The following is a 17,638-nucleotide window of genomic DNA, read 5'->3' as shown; positions in this document are numbered from 1 at the left end:
CTTTCTTGTTTCAGATGCTAATAACTACGTCCAACAGTCTGCTGTACCGCTGGCATACGAGACTCACAGCGCGGAGGATGTCGGGATATTTGCTCAGGGTCCCATGTCACATCTTCTTCATGGCGTTCATGAGCAGCATTACATTGCCCACGTGATTCAGTATGCTTCATGTATTGGTGATTACAGAGACAGTTGTGATAAAGAATCCAGACTCACTAGTGATTCCAAATCCCTGGGCCCCACTCTATTTCTTTTGTTCCTTTCTTCTTGTATTCAAATTTTCTTCTAACGTACATTATAATCAGCAAAGTTTTATCATATAAACTTCATGCATGTATTTTGAATCAAAGCTTAGAATTCCACTAATAAAAACAAAAAACCTATAGTCCCCTCCGGTTTCACCGGTAGGGGACTAATAAAATAGATTTTTGATAAAATCTCAAAAAAAACATGCACGAAAGTCTTATGATGAGAGATACAATATAATGGCTTAAATCTGGATCTTTAATAAATACTGAATTGTCACATTTAAGGATATGTACATGTATATACATGATAAAAATATGTGTATATTCCTCAGAACTTTGCTCTGAGCTAATGAGTAGGCTCTGGTTTAAAGCAGAATTGATGATGGAGGACCCCGCTGTCAAAGGAAATGTAACTTTGTACTTGATACATGTGCTTTATTATTAGTCCCCTACCGGTGAAACCGGAGGGGACTATAGGTTTCCTCTGAGTCTGTCCGTCCGTCTGTCTGTCTGTCTGTCTGTCAGTCTGTCCCACTTGGTTTTCCGCACTTTTCTTCTAAACGCTTGCAGATATTGAGCTGATTTTTGGTATGTAAGAGTATCTTGATGAGTTACAGATCAAGTTTGCATTTCGTTCCGCTTCATTGATTTTTGACGGAATTACGGCCTTTTCAATTTCTAGGGGTTTTCCGCAATTTTCTTCTAAACGCTTTCAGATATTGAGCTGATTTTTGGTATGTGACTTTACCTTGATTAGTTATAGATCAAGTTTGCATTTCGTCCCGCTTCATTGATTTTTGACGGAATTATGGCATTTTCAATTTTTAACGGGAACCAGATTACACTTGCCGGTACGGGACTAGTATTGCTAATGCAATACTCTGAGAATGCTTGTTACTAGTATATCTTTAATTTCACTATAAATCATTATATTTTGCCGATTCCAAATAATATCGTCGTAAAAAAAAAGATTCTCTGTAAAAAGGTGTGCCTGTTTGGATACACATCTATTCGGAGCATCGAATAACTCTTAAGAAATTGCTGATATGATCTTGAAAATCCATTATTGTCTGTATCGGTTATCGGTGAGATTCAAGTTCCCCGCAAATATGTCTACGGTATTTCCCGAGACGAAGCGGGGAGGGGAGAATAGGCTTGCTCGCGGGGAATTGGAATCTTGCTGATTCCCTCACTCATATACTTTATCTGTGTATTATTAGTCCCCTACCGGTGAAACCGGAGGGGACTATAGGTTTCCTCTGAGTCTGTCCGTCCGTCTGTCTGTCTGTCTGTCCCTCTGTCAGTCTGTCCCACTTGGTTTTCCGCACTTTATTCCTAAACGCTTGCAGATATTGAGCTGATTTTTGGTATGTGAGTGTATCTTGATGAGTTACAGATCAAGTTTGCATTTCGTTCCGCTTCATTGATTTTTGACGGAATTACGGCCTTTTCAATTTTTACGGGTTTTCCGCAATTTTCTTCTAAACGCTTGTAGATATTGAGCTGATTTTTGGTATGTGGCTTTACCTTGATTAGTCATAGATCAAGTTTGCATTTCGTCCCGCTTCATTAATTTTTGACGGAATTATGGCATTTTCAATTCTTAACGGGAACAGAACCAGATTACACTTGCCGGTAGGGGACTAGTATTGCTCATGCAATACTCTCAGAATGCTTGTTTAATTTTAAAAATTACTAAGGAAGGTACCATGGAACAATCACTCATGAATGTGTCAGAATTACGAATACATGTACATTTAAAAAAATCTTTTCCATCTGTTTTCAAACAAAGGTTTTTGAAATTTCATATCAATAATAATTGAGGAATAAAAATTGCTTCTTGTATATCGTATAGATTTAACAACATTATTTTTAAATTAAAAAATGTACATTTAGTTTTACTTTCACGTACTTGGCATATGAACAGTCAAAATTTTGTTTATTAGTCCCCTACCGGTGAAACCGGAGGGGACTATAGGTTTCCTCTGAGTCTGTCCGTCCGTCTGTCTGTCTGTCTGTCCGTCTGTCTGTCTGTCCCTCTGTCTGTCTGTCAGTCTGTCCCACTTGGTTTTTATTAGTCCCCTACCGGTGAAACCGGAGGGGACTATAGGTTTCCTCTGAGTCTGTCCGTCCGTCTGTCTGTCTGTCTGTCCCTCTGTCTGTCTGTCAGTCTGTCCCACTTGGTTTTCCGCACTTTTTTCCTAAACGCTTGCAGATATTGAGCTGATTTTTGGTATGTGAGTGTACCTTGATGAGTTACAGATCAAGTTTGCATTTGTTCCGCTTCATTGATTTTTGACGGAATTACGGCCTTTTCAATTTTTACGGGTTTTCCGCAATTTTCTTCTTAACGCTTTCAGATATTGAGCTGATTTTTGGTATGTGACTTTACCTTTATTAGTTATAGATCAAGTTTGCATTTCGTCCCGCTTCAGTGATTTTTAACGGAATTATGGCATTTTCAATTCTTAACGGGATCCAGATTACACTTGCCGGTAGGGGACTAGTATTGCTAATGCAATACTCTCAGAATGCTTGTTTAAACAACTTTTCTAAGCATATAGTATTCACAGGGTATATTCTTTCTATTCAATTTGTTCAAGAAATATTTCTCTTGGTTCGTCAAATATATCTTTAATGTATAAAATATCAATTTGTGTCCAATTTTTAAAACGCAGGGGTTTTGAATTAAATTGGAAAAGTTTATTATTCCAAGGAAATTCACCTAAAAATTCGTCTCTCTTTAAATTATTGGTATTTCTTTGCATTTTACCTCTGTTAAATGCTGTAAAAACTTCGGCAGATTCAACATTTTAAAAAACTCGGATTCGGGCTTTATGGAATTTGATCTCGTGAACAACCCGTATTTATATCCCGATAGATGTTTTAAAATGATACATTATTTCTTAAATGTTACGTGAAATGTTTTATTTTTCAAACCCAACGGCACGTATTTGATCCGTTGATTGCGCGTCGACCCTTTATGACGTCACTGAGAAATTACGTCGAACGTTTATGACGCGAGGAACCCGTGTTTATACGGATATAATTTAATTTTGTTTGTATTCTAGCCTCTGATTGGTTAATATCCAAAAAGGAACACAAATTATTTCTGTATAACCTGGTTTGGTATGGGGACACACCCCCCTGACAACCAGCTGAATCATCTGTATCCATACAATCCTCTCATTTCCAGTCCTCGGGATTCATGGAAAATTCCAGATTTAATAAATGTACCTTTAAATTCAAACAATAATTCGATCTTACCACATGTAACCAAACAACATGGCTGCTATGCCTATGTATCAGTTTTTACCTCCCCTCGATTCCCATCACTTCCGTTACTTCCGTTACTATGGTTGTATTATTGAGCGGCAAATTTGAACTAATAAAAAGTATAACGAAATTTTACACCCATAGTTATTTAATGATTTTAAAATTAAATTATAAGGAATGACTCTAATTCTTGGCCAAATTATTCGAGTATAACCTGGTTTGGGTCAGTTTACGCTGTTTTATAATCCGCTTCGCGGATTATAAAGCGTAAACTGACCCAAACCAGGTTATACTCGAATAATTTGGCCAAGAATTAGAGTCATTCCTAATATAGATACGCATTGCTTTTAATAGTGTTATATAAAAGAAAACATTTGCAAATGTAAATATTTTTTTTAAATCGACTTTTCGATTTTGTTATATGAAAGTATTATACATTATCTTGAATTAGCTAATGTGTTAATAATGTACATTTTCCGAAATAATGTTAGATTTCGTCTTCTCCAGACACTAAGCATTTTTCAAGTTTTTTTTTTAAGTTTACTTGTCCATTTATTTTCATAACATTCAACTTTATCATGCCCTAAATAAATACCAAGAGATTTTACACAAGTTTTCGCGAATTTGACTCCCTCAATTTATGTCTCATCATTCGGCGAACTCATTTATCAATGAACCAGTTAATAGACATTCCGTTTTTTTGTAAATTAATTAAGTCTAGGTCCAGCAACTTTTGAAAATTCTGAAACTATTTTAATGCTTTTTAGAAAGACTGTGTATCTTCTAGCATATTTGTGCAATCATCGGCATGTTGCACAATCTTGAGATCATCAATGGTAGTCACATTTTTCTGAAATGAAATGCCTTTGATATCATTGTCGTTTCTTAATATTTCCAGTACAACAATAGAGCAGATACCGTGAATCCTTGACGGATTCCTCTTTGCATTGTACATGGTTTTGAGATTCACCCATTATTTTTTATTTTAAATATAGGTTTATTATAAAGCCCTTTTATCATCAATTTGAAATTTGGTCCGAAATTAAACTTCTCCAAGATTTTAAGTATAAAATTATATTCAATGGAATCAAAAGCTTTTTCAAAATCAAGGAAAAGTAATATTCAATCTATATTATTATGTGAATAGCATTCAAAGATATTTAAAAATCCGTCGTGTATTTTACCAATATATGTACTCTGTTCACGTCTAATAATTTTACCTGCTATCTTTTGTAAACGGTTAACTAATATGTGTGCAAATATTTTATAGTCAACATTGTTAGATTGAGTTGTTCTCACATTTTTTAATATAAATTAATGAGATTACTCCATTTCTTTGAGAAAAATTCCTATTTCAATACTTTTGAGAAGAGAAGCATTATAAAAATCTTTTAAATCTTTCCAGAAAACTTTATAGAATTCTACTGATAATCCGTCTTGTCCGGGAGATTTATTATTTATCATACATTTAACATTTATTATTGAATAGGAATCACATGTTTTAAATAGGAATAAAAACTTATCGAATAGGAATGATACATTATCCAATAGAAATCACTTTCTTTCCGTATAAGAATACGACTGATCGAAAAGGAATCACATTTTATCGAATAGGAATGATATGTTTTAGAATAACAAAATTTTTGAATAGGAATAACAAAAAAGTATAATAATGCAACGTTTTACATGCCGTACTCTCTTTTCGTTTTCTGAGATTTTTGGGCACTTTATATTTCGAATATCTTGTTAAGATATATCTTTAATCTTATATAGTTTTTTCATAGAACTAATAAGGCAATCCACAATTCCTTCATTATCTGTATGTTCTGTTTGATTTTCATCTTTTATGTTATTTATTTTATTGTCAGATTGTTGCTTTTTTTTCAAGATTTAAGAAGTAAGAATAGTTTTTTTCTCCTTTTCTATCCATATCGATCTTGAGCGGATATAAGCTCCGCTACATTTCTCAGGGTAAAAGTCGTCGATCCCCTTCTCGAGCAATCGTTTATAATGCATGTTTATTTCAGAGAAGTTTGTGTTTATTTGTAGACTAATAAAATTAATACGCTTCTTCCTGTATCAAATTTGAAATATTTAGATATAACCTTGAAATTCCAAAAGTAGGTCACCCTGACATACTTTCTAATTGACACACTCCGAAAACCCCAAGATGCTCCAACTGACAAAGTTTGATGATTCTAAGCCAAATAGTATCTGAAAATATTTAAATGCAGCCATGGATTCCAAAAGTAGGTCACAGTGACCAACTTTTGGGTTGATACACTCCGAGGACTCAAGATGCCTCATTTGACAAAGTTTGACGATTCTTAGCCAATTAGTATCTGAAATATTTAAATACATGTATAGCCATAAAAATTCAAATGTTGAGCTCTGTGACCTTTTTTTCTTTCCTTTTTTTTTTTGGTTGATTTACTCTGAGGCCTTCGGATGCATCAACTGCCAAGGGTTGATGATCATAGGCTTCAATGTCCAAAATATGCCTCTAAACCAATTTGAAAATGAATATCTACAAAATTCAAAAATTAGGTCAATATGACCTACTTTTTTCATAAATATGTTTCAAGGAACTAAGATGCGTCAACTTACAGACAAGGTTTGATGATTCTAAACTTCTCAGTATTTGAAAAACGACCTTAAATATTTTAGTCACAAAATTGAGAAAGTACGTCACAGTACTAAGACTTATTTTAATTGGTTGACACACTTTATGGTCCCATGATGCATAAACTGACAAGTTTTTAAGATTATAGTCTTCAAAGGATCTAAGATATCATCCATTATAATCAAATTGAAATTGATTGTTCGTTTGTTTGTATGTTGTTTAACGTCCCTCTCGAGAATTTTTCACTCATATGGAGACGCCACCAATTAACGGTGGAGAGCTGCAAATTTTGTCCTATACTCGGCACTTACGGCCATTGAGCAGTGAGGGATCTTTTTCGTGCCAGCACCTACTGCGACACGGGACCTCGGTTTATACGGTCTCATCCGAAGGACCGGTCTCCACGTCCCACAGTGGGATTCGAACCCGCGACGTAAGGATCAACTCCTTACTTCGCGAATCTAGAGCAGACGCTCTGACCACTGCGCCACGCAGGCAACAAATTGAAATTGAATACATGTACTTGCAAAATTAAAAAAGTACCGGTAGGTCACCATGACCTACTTCTGAGGCAACTTTAAGTCCTAAGATGCATCAACTGGCAAGATTTGATGATCCTAGTCCTTATAGTGGGCAATTTATCAAAGTTTTAACAAAATATAATTTTAAGTCAACTTTGAAGTGACCTTGAGACCATGCCCTTTGTCCCAGGGCGATGCTTTGATTGACAACATATGCTCATCCTTATGCATAAGTTTGGTGATAATTTGCCCAGTGGTTCTCGTGAAGATTTTTTTAGCAACCACCAACTTTTGTTTTTTATTTTCCTAATTATCTCCCTATTTGTAAGAGTCACATTCCTATTTTTATTGTAAATGAAAGCCCTTGAACCAAGGATACTCTGTGACAAAGACAAAAATTGGCCAAGGGGTTCTTGAGATATTGCCCATCTTCCAAAAGTTTACGCACAGCATACACCACACAAATGGCATAGCATTGGTTCTTTGAACCTTTAGCTCAGAAGCATAAAATGACTTTAAAAAGAACACAAAATACATGTAACATAGAACAATGTACTTTGATCTATTCTCACAGATTCATTACAAAACAATAACAATAATTACAACTGAATTCTATCATCTTCATCTAAAATGAACATAAAATGTCATAATATATCAGAGGTCAAACAGAAACAAATGATATTTTTTTGACACTGACAGATAAAGTCAATTTTCTTAATTTCATGATGGCGAACATTAATTTTGTTTGTTTGTTGTTTGTTTTTTTTAAATTTAGTTGATTTAAATGCAAACAGCATAAAAATTAAATGATATGTGACACAACATGGCAAATCTCTATCACACACATATATATATATATTACTAAACTGTGCATAGGTTATATGGTAAACTCCATCATGCACAAATAATTTGAAGGGAAACTTATTTTTAGTGGAACATTCTCATATAGAATAATCAATACCAAATGTACCTTTATTTATTCAAAATTTAACCAAGATAATATAAAGAAATGTCAAATATCTCCTTTTTTATCAAAATCACCACACTTAAGGTTGTTATATTAGTCTCTTTTACTTTTGGTACACTAAGACAATACCAAGACTGATTTTCCATTTCAGCAACTGCAGTAGTAGTTGTGACATAACAATCATGTGTTTCACTTTTTTTTGGATACAAATAGTATATGCTTCATTCTTAAGGATAGGTAAAATCTACTGCAGGAAAGTGGGTTAAACATATCTGTGCCATGAATACTTTTGATCAATAATTTCATGTCTGTCCTATCCATTTTCCTGTCGAAAATCTTCTGACCTCAAGTTTGAGTTTCTTTACTGGGAATTTAAGAACAAAATAAGAACAATGATACAAATCAACCACTGCTCCAATCACTGAAATAAAGGATCCGTCATAGCACTATAATGTTATCATTCAGTGTAGGATTTTGAAATCATTACACTGCAGGACAGCCCACACACACTTTGTTATTGCACTAAAAATGTACCTAAGAGCAGAAAAAGCGTATGAATTTCGGCACAAACAATAACAACGGAATATAAAGAATAGATACTGTATATCACAAGGAGCTTTATATTTACACAAACTCAATATCTACAGAACGACCTGGAAATAATTTACATTCTAATTACCCCAAGTATGCTTAAATGTAAGCTGGTGAAAAAAAATCTGCATATTTTTAATGTTCATTGTCAATTTTTTTTGCTTTAAAACTTGAAAAAAAAAACTCACCTGACAACAGGTGTGTGTGCCTATTTATTAAGTGTTTCTTAATATAAAACTTCTATGTCATTTTTCAACATTGTGCAAAAACCTTAAATTCAAAATGTGATACATGACAGTAGCATTAGCATAAATATAAAAGTGATCATAGAATCAAAAGTTTGAAAAAAGCTTTCCATTGAATAAAATTGAGAAATACATTTATTTATTAAATACTATACTATGCTTACTTACTGTAATAAAATCTAAATGGCACATCACAACTCAAGCAAGTACGGCAAAAAATTTATGTTAAATGATCTCATTACTAGTATAAAGAAATTATTGTTTCAATTAAGCTGCACATAGCAAACTTCTGAAATAATCAAATACACTTTTTAAAATTATTTTGAATTTCATGTTCATTTGGTGATAGATTATATTCCAATTACATTACATGTGTATAGTAAAATCATTTTAAACAATGACAATACACCTTTCCCTTTCAATAATTGTACACACTTATATGTAATAACATCCGGAAAAAAAAGTACCAGTATAAAACAAAATATTAATAAGCAGCAAGGAAAGAAGACTACCCTGGCTCCTGAGGCCTTCCTAATCACTTCAGAAGGCCTCGGGAACCAGGTTAAAAGAGGAATAGGCAAGTGCAGATAAAACATGTCCATAGAAATAACCCATGTGGAATATATGATATGATATGAGGAAAGTTAACAAATAAATAAAATCAACATTATGCATGTAAGACGAACTCTGCTTACAAAACTTTGCAAACATAACCTTAATTGACACCCATTGGATGAAAAAATACAGATATGAAATGGAAGAGAATCTGTCATGAAATCTACTTTCCATATTGTGAAATTTAATATGTCACCTTTTCTTTAAACCAGATAACTTATAAGTCAAATCAAAAACAAATTCAGTTCATTATGACAAGAAACAATTACTGGCTGAGAAATTTGTTGAAGTAAGAAAACCACTGGAATGTGTATCGAGGGCTTACTGGATTATCTAAATTTTACAACAAGCATAATTAGATGGGGAAAAAAAAACAGCAACAAAAGTGATCAGTTTGAAATAAATAAAAGAGCACTTCAGAATCAGCATCATTACAGGAACATAGCCTGTGGTCTCATATGCAGATGTTTTGTCTGTAGGGAACAACAGCCTGAACCAATGACCAAGTCTGATATTGGCCTTAAACCTAAGACAGTTATACAGTTTTTTAAGAAAAATATAAAATCACAGCTTCTTTTGTAGTACACAAATCTATATGAAATATACAATAACTCAACTTTATGAAGAAAATCTCTAAGAGCATTCATTGTATGTGTTACAATAATACTTCATAATCAGCACAGTTATTTTGCAGTGCAGCAAGTGGAAAAAAGCTATAAAGGCTGTAATATGGAAAAGGTTTACCATTTCAATATATTAAACCATATCAGTTGTTTGGGATTTCAAAGCTATTAATGCTATGCTTGAAGAGGAAATACTTCCAACTTTGAGTAGTTTGTGCAGCAATGTTTGCAAAGCTTAGAAGCTAATGCCTTTCCTATCTCTGTTGAAACCAAGTCCACTCTGGTTAAATACCATAGAGGACAGGCTTGCATAGCTCTCAATCATTATAGGACCCTCAACAATGGTGATTTTCTCGCTTGGTCGTTTTTCTTTGTAGCAGTTACTGATGCATTGTATCAGGGACTCGTAAAAGTCATCCACATTGTAAATGGTCGTCTCATATTCCTTGGGGTTATACAGAAGGGGGTGGTGGGCAAGGTTGATCCAGGGGATAGACTCACACCAGGGGTTCCACAACTGAGCCCAGGATGGTTCCTCCCCATGGCTCCACTTAATCTGAATTCCCCCATGTTGCCTCAATCTGTGAGAAAATTCATTTTTGTCTATAAACAGATTGTTTAAACAGATTTGTAAACAGATCAAAAATTTACTTATATTATCTACACATAGTTCTCATATGCCTGACTAAATTATAAACACAATCACAATGTGATTTAACATTATCATGTGATATTTCATAATTTACCAATGTTTGCAAACACATAAATGGAAGCTGAACATCTAAGATGAGAAAAGTAGGCAGGAATTGACCGAGATTTACAATTTCTCTAACATTCTCTTACTTACGGCATCAGACTTTTGGGAGGATAAACAAAGTCCCCCACACATATAGTGTCTATCAGATGAAGCATGACTCTCTTGTAATCTTCCATCTTGTGAAGAATGAAGTCATACTTGTAAATGAGCATACAGTTTTTGGTCAGAATGATTAAACGTTCCCTCTCGTTATCCCAGTGGTCAATACTAAAATAAACAATATACATTAAATACATACATTTATATTCATTATTCAGAAAGTTTTCATGTAAGTAATAACAGGGATTTTTCTTTCTTCTTTTTTTATCAGCAAAAGAAAGAATGCAAGGGTTGCAATTTAAGCTTTTTTTCCTGATAATTCTTTATGATTGGGTAAGCACATTTATTGGTTTAATTTTGTTATCAATGGATGGAAAAAGTCACTTCATTTTATAGCCCAAAAATGACATATATATCCAACAATAAAAACATTTTTGTTTGTATTTGTACTCCGACCAACCCATCAAAATTGCCCCTACCCGATCATTTTTTTTTTCAATACTTTAATTTTTTTTTTTTTTTCGTTTATAGAAAAATATAGATTGTCTGACATGCTTTAAAATTTTAGGATCCATATGTCTTTTTTGGTTTTTGCTGCATTTTACAAACATATAAACTATGTTTAATAAAGTTTAGGTAAGAGTCATGGACGAATAAATGTGTAAATCTGTGATTTTTGTAACATTTATCATTGTGTTTGATAATTCCTAAAAAAAAAAAAAAACCCACCTACCTAGCCACCTTCAAAAATATGGGTTGGAGTACATCAAACAAAAATATTTTTATTGATGGCCTTACTTTTTATAATTGCAGCATGCCTTATTATTTTAAAAAGCTTACGCAGTTAGCAGCCAAGCTCCAACAAACTCGCCATCAATATCATCCTTCATTGTCTTTTTACATGTTTCAAGGGCTTTGTTAAAGTTTTCCTCCTGTTAAAATATTAAGGTAAAACATTATTTGGACTGTAAAGATACTGATATCTGTGTACCTCTTTTCAAATTCAATAAATGTCAAAATGTTATGGCCTTTTCCCCCAAACCTGTAATCATTTGCTACAAGAGACAATATTGAGTGAACAAGTTAAATATAAGCTCCATATTAAACATGGGATTTCCCCAACTCGAGTTCCTTGACCTTTTTTATTGCCAATTGATGAAAGTCTATTTACTTCTAACAGGAAAAGAGAAAATTTATGACTGGACTGTGAATCAAACCTGGGACCCCTGTATCACTAGTAAGGCACTATTCCAACTGAGCTACCCAGGCCAACATCCATGGCCCAAACCATTACATTCCTCCCTCCATAAATTGTCTTCACCCTCACCCTTGAAAACAAAACCAAGTTCTTATTTGCCCCTGGCAAGATATTCACCTGCAGTTCCAGGAGTGGTAAATGGCACCAAATTATGTAACAAGTAAGGAGAAAATGAACCAAGAATCAAACCTGGGACCCCTGTACTACTCAGGCGCTCTACCAACTGATCTATCCAGGCCAATATCAATGGCCCAAACCATGATTACAGACAATTAAAAAGTTAAGGGAATGACAGTTGGAGAAAATCCGGAAACTATCGAGCACACTTTATGGAACTTTTTTTCTCTCTTTACTGAAGTTCTTCATATTAACTAGCTGTACATTAGACTCATAAACCAATATTACGTTGCACAACTTAATATCACAGTAGGGGTTTACAATCATGTCAGAAAGGAAAAAAAATTCTCTGTTCATGAGTGATGAAGCATAATGGAAAAAAAAAACAATTATCAATAGTAATTCACTAATTCGAAACTCTGTTTTTGGGGGTGGGTGGGGACAATTTGTAAATTTGTAGCCATCCTTGAAACAGCTCGGGTTTGGGTAATTTATTTACAATGGAAGAGTATTTATAACATTGAAAAATATGTCTTATTTGGATATGGTATGTCTTTAGTATCAAACGAATTTAGGCAAGTGTTAAAAAAAAACAAAAAAAACTCATATTTTCATGTCCGCTATCTTGCATGTTGAACCATGTAAGCCTTTTTAAAAAGGGAAAGGTAATTATGTCTAAAAAAAAAAAAAAAAAAAAAAAAAAACCTTGTAGCTAAAGAACGTTTCTGCCTCATTGTCGCCTTTGATCACCCCTGGACGGACGGAGGTGCGGCTGGTTGTACTCCGGATACTCTGTCTTCCGTACACACTTCCGGGGCGATTTCTGTTAAAATTGGTATTGGGTCCTGTAAATTCTACACCAGGCTCATTTCCTGTCTGGTTGTCAACACCATCAATTTGCAGAGTTGCTCCTGAGAATGTTTTTTGCTCGTCATCTGAGAGTGTCGTATTTTGCGTCTCGGTGTTCGCCGCCATCTTGAATGTGTTTACGATCTCCTAGGAGAGTTATTTCCCTTGAAATATATGACTTCACGAGCCCGATGTATAATTGAGGAATGCAACACCAATTTTTATTTTTTTTTTAAAAGACATCCCTTTTAAAATATGGTTTCGGCATTGAAAGACCGATATTAGTTCTGAATTATTATATATGAATTTTTAGGCATTTTTTTTAATTAAAAAAAAAACGTTTTATTTGTAAAGAAGACGCTTTAGAGTTTACAATATTGCTGAAATAAAAATAAATAAATAAATAAAGATATGGAGTTCCATAGACGACAGCTAACTGTTTACTGTCCCTGCAAACTTCTTAATTACAGCCAACTGCTCACTGCCACTGCTTATAGATTGTATTCCCTATTGCCTTCTTCTTAACACGCATTAGATAAACTTATAGTTTAATTAACAGTTGATAAGCTAGGTTTTTCGATTGTAAACTATAGTTTACGAACTGTAAACTATAATGGTTGTAAAGCGTAGTTTACGAATGCTAATCTAAGTTTATTTGTCTATATAGATTTTACTGATAAATATAGATTCTCATTTGTAAACTATAATTTACATTCGTAAACCATAGTTATGGCACGCCAAATTCACAAAAATTAGATAAACATAGTTTAACAGTTGATAAACTAGGTTTGTCCATTGTAAACTATAGTTTACGAACTGTAAACTACAGTTAACGATTCGTTAACTATAGTTTTCATCTGTAAACTTGTAAAGTGTAGTTTACGAATGCTAATCTAAGTTTATCTGTCGGTAAATAAACGTTAACGATAGAATATACTGATAAATATAGATTCTCATTTGTAAACTATAATTTAGATGAATTCGTTAACCATAGTTAAGAGTTGTTAATCATTGTTTCACAAATCATGAAACTATATTTTTTTAAGAAATGAATTTAATTTTTGAAGATTCATGAGGACATGAACTACGACGCTTCACGCCGGCATATTTCATGAAGCAAACAAAAACAGGCAATATCATCTATGAGCAGTGGCAGTTGGCAGTGAGCAGTTGGCGGTAAGCAGTTGGCTGTCGTATATGGAATTCATAATAACTAGAGATTGTGTGGTAGTCAGAACTGAAAGTCAGGTGACCAGTTGTTTATAAATTTTAATTAAAAAACAGGCAGTAGCAATGGTTTTGAAAAGGGGGATATCCCCCCAAAATATAACAAACTGCGGGGGGGGGGGGGTATGGTCCTATTTAGTAAAAATAGAATCATACATGAAGTGTTTATTAGATCGAAACGAATGAAATGCAGTGAAAGAACTAAAGCCAATATTGATATGCATACAGGTGGGCCCTCATAATGCTGATGAGGCAGGCTTTGCCATGCTTACTACGTACGTTAATTTTAGAAGACACATTTGTAACACTCCGTAGTCATGGTATATTTAATTCAGGAAATGTTTCAAGAGTGTAGGATTCTAATAAGTTAAAGATATACATTAAGATTGATACATCGCGTTGTTTTATAACACATCTGTGGTCACATGTTGTGGGCAACAAATGAGAGTAAAACGAAAGCAGACGTTCTGATAAAAATTACGGATTTTATGAAATTGCATTTTATAAAGTGATTTAAACAATTTAAAAAATATTTGAACAATCTTATGAAAAAAACTTTTCAGTCGGCACGATTTCAGTGGGTCGGTCGCGTTAGGGGAAACAAAGGTATTTTTTCTTTTGGCCTAAAGGCCTTTTACTCTATGTAAAAACAATTGATCTCAGGTAAGGAAAAGCAATTTCAGTGCGGGGGGGATACAACCCAACATAATTCCCTTAAAGGAGATGGGTGAACATTGCGTGCAGAAAGCCTACAGCTTCAGATACATAAAAATCTTGTTCAATTTGTGAATTTAGTATTTAGAGTAAAGTTCTCATTATTGAAATTCATGGAATTATGATAAACAAAACTTTTCTGAGGAAAATTTTCTCGGCAAAGTTTATTCTTTTATAAAAAAAAATAATTTGGTATTCGTGGGGTTCGAACCCAAAGCAATAAAAATTCTGAGTATCATTTTCTTTCGAGACTAGCACGCTAACCACTAGACTACACAAGTCCTGATGAAGGGTGGCATTTAAATCATGTTTGTGATATGACCCTTGACTTAATGGACATCAAGTATTTCTCGAAAAGATGCGAATGTTGTGTCAAAAAAGTATATTTTTAAGGTATAGTGGGTCTTTTCTCCATATTTTTGGTAACCAAAAAATGTATATTTTCATGCAAACTTTGAGGATTAACTTTCAAAAAAATGGCGCGAAGACCCACTCATATCGAAAAATAGTGTTATAGTATGAGAAAATGACTCTTTTTGCCCTCTTTAGTGTGTGTATAATATTTCATAGGCAAATAATTTCAATCTTTGAGGGATTATTGCAAATTGTAGAGATTCTACATAAAGTATATTTTAATGTTAAGTGAAATATCAAGGAAAATTTTAATATAATTGAGATTTAATTTTTCACCTTCATGTTTGTCACACTATAGGCTTTTCGCTCGTCATGTTCACCCATCTTCTTGACAAGAAATAAAAAAAAGTCACAGGCGTCTTTATTGAGGCGGTACTACTGTATAGTATATGTATTGTTGGAAATTTAGTGGGTAACCCCCCCCCCCCACCACCACCACCACCACGAACGTTTTTGTTTTTACAGATCTAACATTAGCCATTAAAACGATTTACATAAGACACATATAAAAATTCCCAAATAGAGGTGCTTTTCCTAGGGTAAAAAGAAACACCGAGAGATATTGCTAGATATAAATTTATTTTACACTAGGGAAAAGTTATGCTATTATAATTTTCAGTAATATTTCTAGTATAAATACATATACCAACAAATGTTACTCAAGACCCTTCTAAAAATTTGTTCTTTTGTCGTTTGTGAAGTTGTGAATCCATCCACCCCCTGCAAGGAAATGCAGAAATTAAATGTTTTGTTTTTAAGAGAAAATACTCCTTCTTCCGATTTATTCTTTCCTTGCCTTTACAGTTTGAAAATTCCTAAATCCGCCAAATTTTGTTATTATTGTAAGAACTACGCACGCTAACTCTCGATTCCCGCCTACATTTTCCATCTATTTCAATCAATATAAATGGCAATTTGGACATTAAATCTTGTTTGAATGCAAAGAAAAGTTCATTAGTTCAAAGTCCTAATTTTAAAAACCAGTGACAAAAAGTTAATTGCTCTTATTTACAACTCCTTTCTTAAGGTCGTAGAAAATTTTATCAATTGAAATCAGGCTGAAAACATCACCAGATTTTCAAATATGGAAATGGAAAAATGACTCTTAAATTTCACTATATGTTTAACTTATGTAAAATTCAACATATGAGATTGATAAAGTGATAACGTACATTTTTTTTTAATTTGTTATCTCATTTGAAATTGGAAATAAAATAACTATTTTCCTGTTATAAATCTTTAACCCCGCACCCCCACCCCACCCCCACCCCCACCCCCCACCCCGTAGGACAACAAAACATTTGGAAAGAATTTGTGAAATAAAGTTTTTAATTCAAAAAACTGAAAAAAGGATTTTTTTTTTTTTTTTTTTTTTTTTTTTTTTTTGTGGGGAAAGATGTTTTGAAAATCAATTTCCATTGTCCGTTAATTTCTATAGTGAAAAATTTTCTTAAATTAAAGACTTAATAAAGACTTAATAAATATCTCTTTGTTTTCCCAAATAAGTTATAATCTACATGCGCGGATCTAAAGGGGGAGGGGGTCCGGACCCCCTTGGAATATGTAGAGTTATTTAATGCATATACTAAACCAACTAAAAGTGACCTTGGACCCCCCTCCTCCCTAAAAAAAACGCGGATCCGTGTTAAGTTGGTATGAGAAGTCACAGATATGAAGCATTTATATAAAATGCCACCCCCACCACGAAATAGGTTTTCCACGTTTTGGAAAGGTGTTTACGTTTTTTTTTTCTTGTAAAGAAATTTCTGGGTTGGATTTTCTTTTACTGGGGTGGACCCCTCCTGGAAAAAAATCCTGGATCCGCGCATGGTTTTATCAAAATTCACGGAAATATCAATATGAATATGAAAATTTATTCAAATATGTGTGGCAGTTGGCAGTAAGCAGTTGGCAGTAAGCAGTGAGCAGTTGGCAGTAAGCAGTTGGCTGTTGTATATGGAATTTCATAAGTTATCGCAGTGTTATGAAGTTAACAAAACTGATTTTTTTTTTTTATTGCAGTGTTATGAAGTTAACAAAACTGATTTTTTTTTTCCTTTTTCGTAACCACAAGATCAGTGTCATGGCCGTACGAATCGCCCCCCCCCAATAATTTTTGCCAATATATACACTGTAAAAAATGTGTTTACAATTCAAACACTTTTCTAAACACTTTCTTGTCACCTCCTTTTTTATATGTTTAATTTCTAAACATGTAAAATTCCCAAACATGTCTTAGAAAGTGTTTAGAATCTAAACACTTGCGTGCTTAGAAATTAAACATATCTAAACACATAAACACAAGTGTTTAAATTCTAAACACATAACAGCAGATGTGTTTAAAATCTAAACACATCATAAGTTTAATTTGTACCTTCGGAAAAACAAAACACTCTCGTAAATTTAGGCACAAAAAGTATATGTTTTTTTAAATGCGCATAATTGTCAAAATTTTCAAAATATGTAACCAATATTAATTATTTTTCATAAAGCC

At 33.5% G+C, this 17,638-nt stretch overlaps 2 protein-coding genes across 5 annotated transcripts in view; one reads left to right on the top strand and one right to left on the bottom strand.

The window, feature by feature from the left end:
* Window positions 1–2,144, top strand: part of LOC133197681 (alkaline phosphatase, tissue-nonspecific isozyme-like) — a 28,450-nt gene extending 26,306 nt beyond the window's left edge. For 3 of the 4 annotated variants that reach the window (XR_009722439.1, XR_009722441.1, XR_009722440.1), the window contains 2 exons: window positions 15–1,456; window positions 1,919–2,144. Coding sequence is in view for 1 of the 4 variants with exons in the window: in XM_061333819.1 (XP_061189803.1) it covers window positions 15–289 (275 nt within the window). In the remaining 3 variants the exon portion in view is untranslated. Of the gene's footprint in view, window positions 1–14 lie in introns of all 4 variants that reach the window. The other variant, XM_061333819.1, reaches the window with a different exon arrangement.
* Window positions 2,145–7,206: 5,062 nt separating this feature from the next.
* Window positions 7,207–12,938, bottom strand: LOC133197680 (tumor protein p63-regulated gene 1-like protein). The gene is made up of 4 exons (XM_061333818.1): window positions 12,646–12,938; window positions 11,406–11,497; window positions 10,557–10,733; window positions 7,207–10,290 (listed from the first exon to the last, which is right to left on the bottom strand). Exons 1-4 carry the CDS (start codon window positions 12,913–12,915, stop codon window positions 9,945–9,947), a joined length of 885 nt encoding a protein of 294 aa, XP_061189802.1. The 5' UTR covers window positions 12,916–12,938; the 3' UTR covers window positions 7,207–9,944.
* Window positions 12,939–17,638: the final 4,700 nt, after the last annotated feature.

This window comes from Saccostrea echinata, unplaced genomic scaffold (assembly GCF_033153115.1).
Source record: "Saccostrea echinata isolate AGI-Se365-2 ecotype Australia unplaced genomic scaffold, CSIRO_AGI_Sech_v1 ptg000030l, whole genome shotgun sequence".
NCBI classification, from domain to species: domain Eukaryota; kingdom Metazoa; phylum Mollusca; class Bivalvia; order Ostreida; family Ostreidae; genus Saccostrea; species Saccostrea echinata.
The sequence above is the reverse complement of the archived record's forward strand: the minus strand, read 5'-3'. Positions and strand labels throughout refer to the sequence as shown.

Coding starts and splice junctions, on each gene's coding strand:
- LOC133197680 (XM_061333818.1), bottom strand. CDS start 12,915: ATGGCGGCGAACACCGAGACGCAAAATACGACACTCTCAGATGACGAG. Junction 10,734..11,405: donor GGAGCTTGGCTGCTAACTGC/GTAAGCTTTTTA, acceptor TGTTTATTTTAG/TATTGACCACTGGGATAACG. Junction 10,291..10,556: donor CCTCCCAAAAGTCTGATGCC/GTAAGTAAGAGA, acceptor ATTTTCTCACAG/ATTGAGGCAACATGGGGGAA.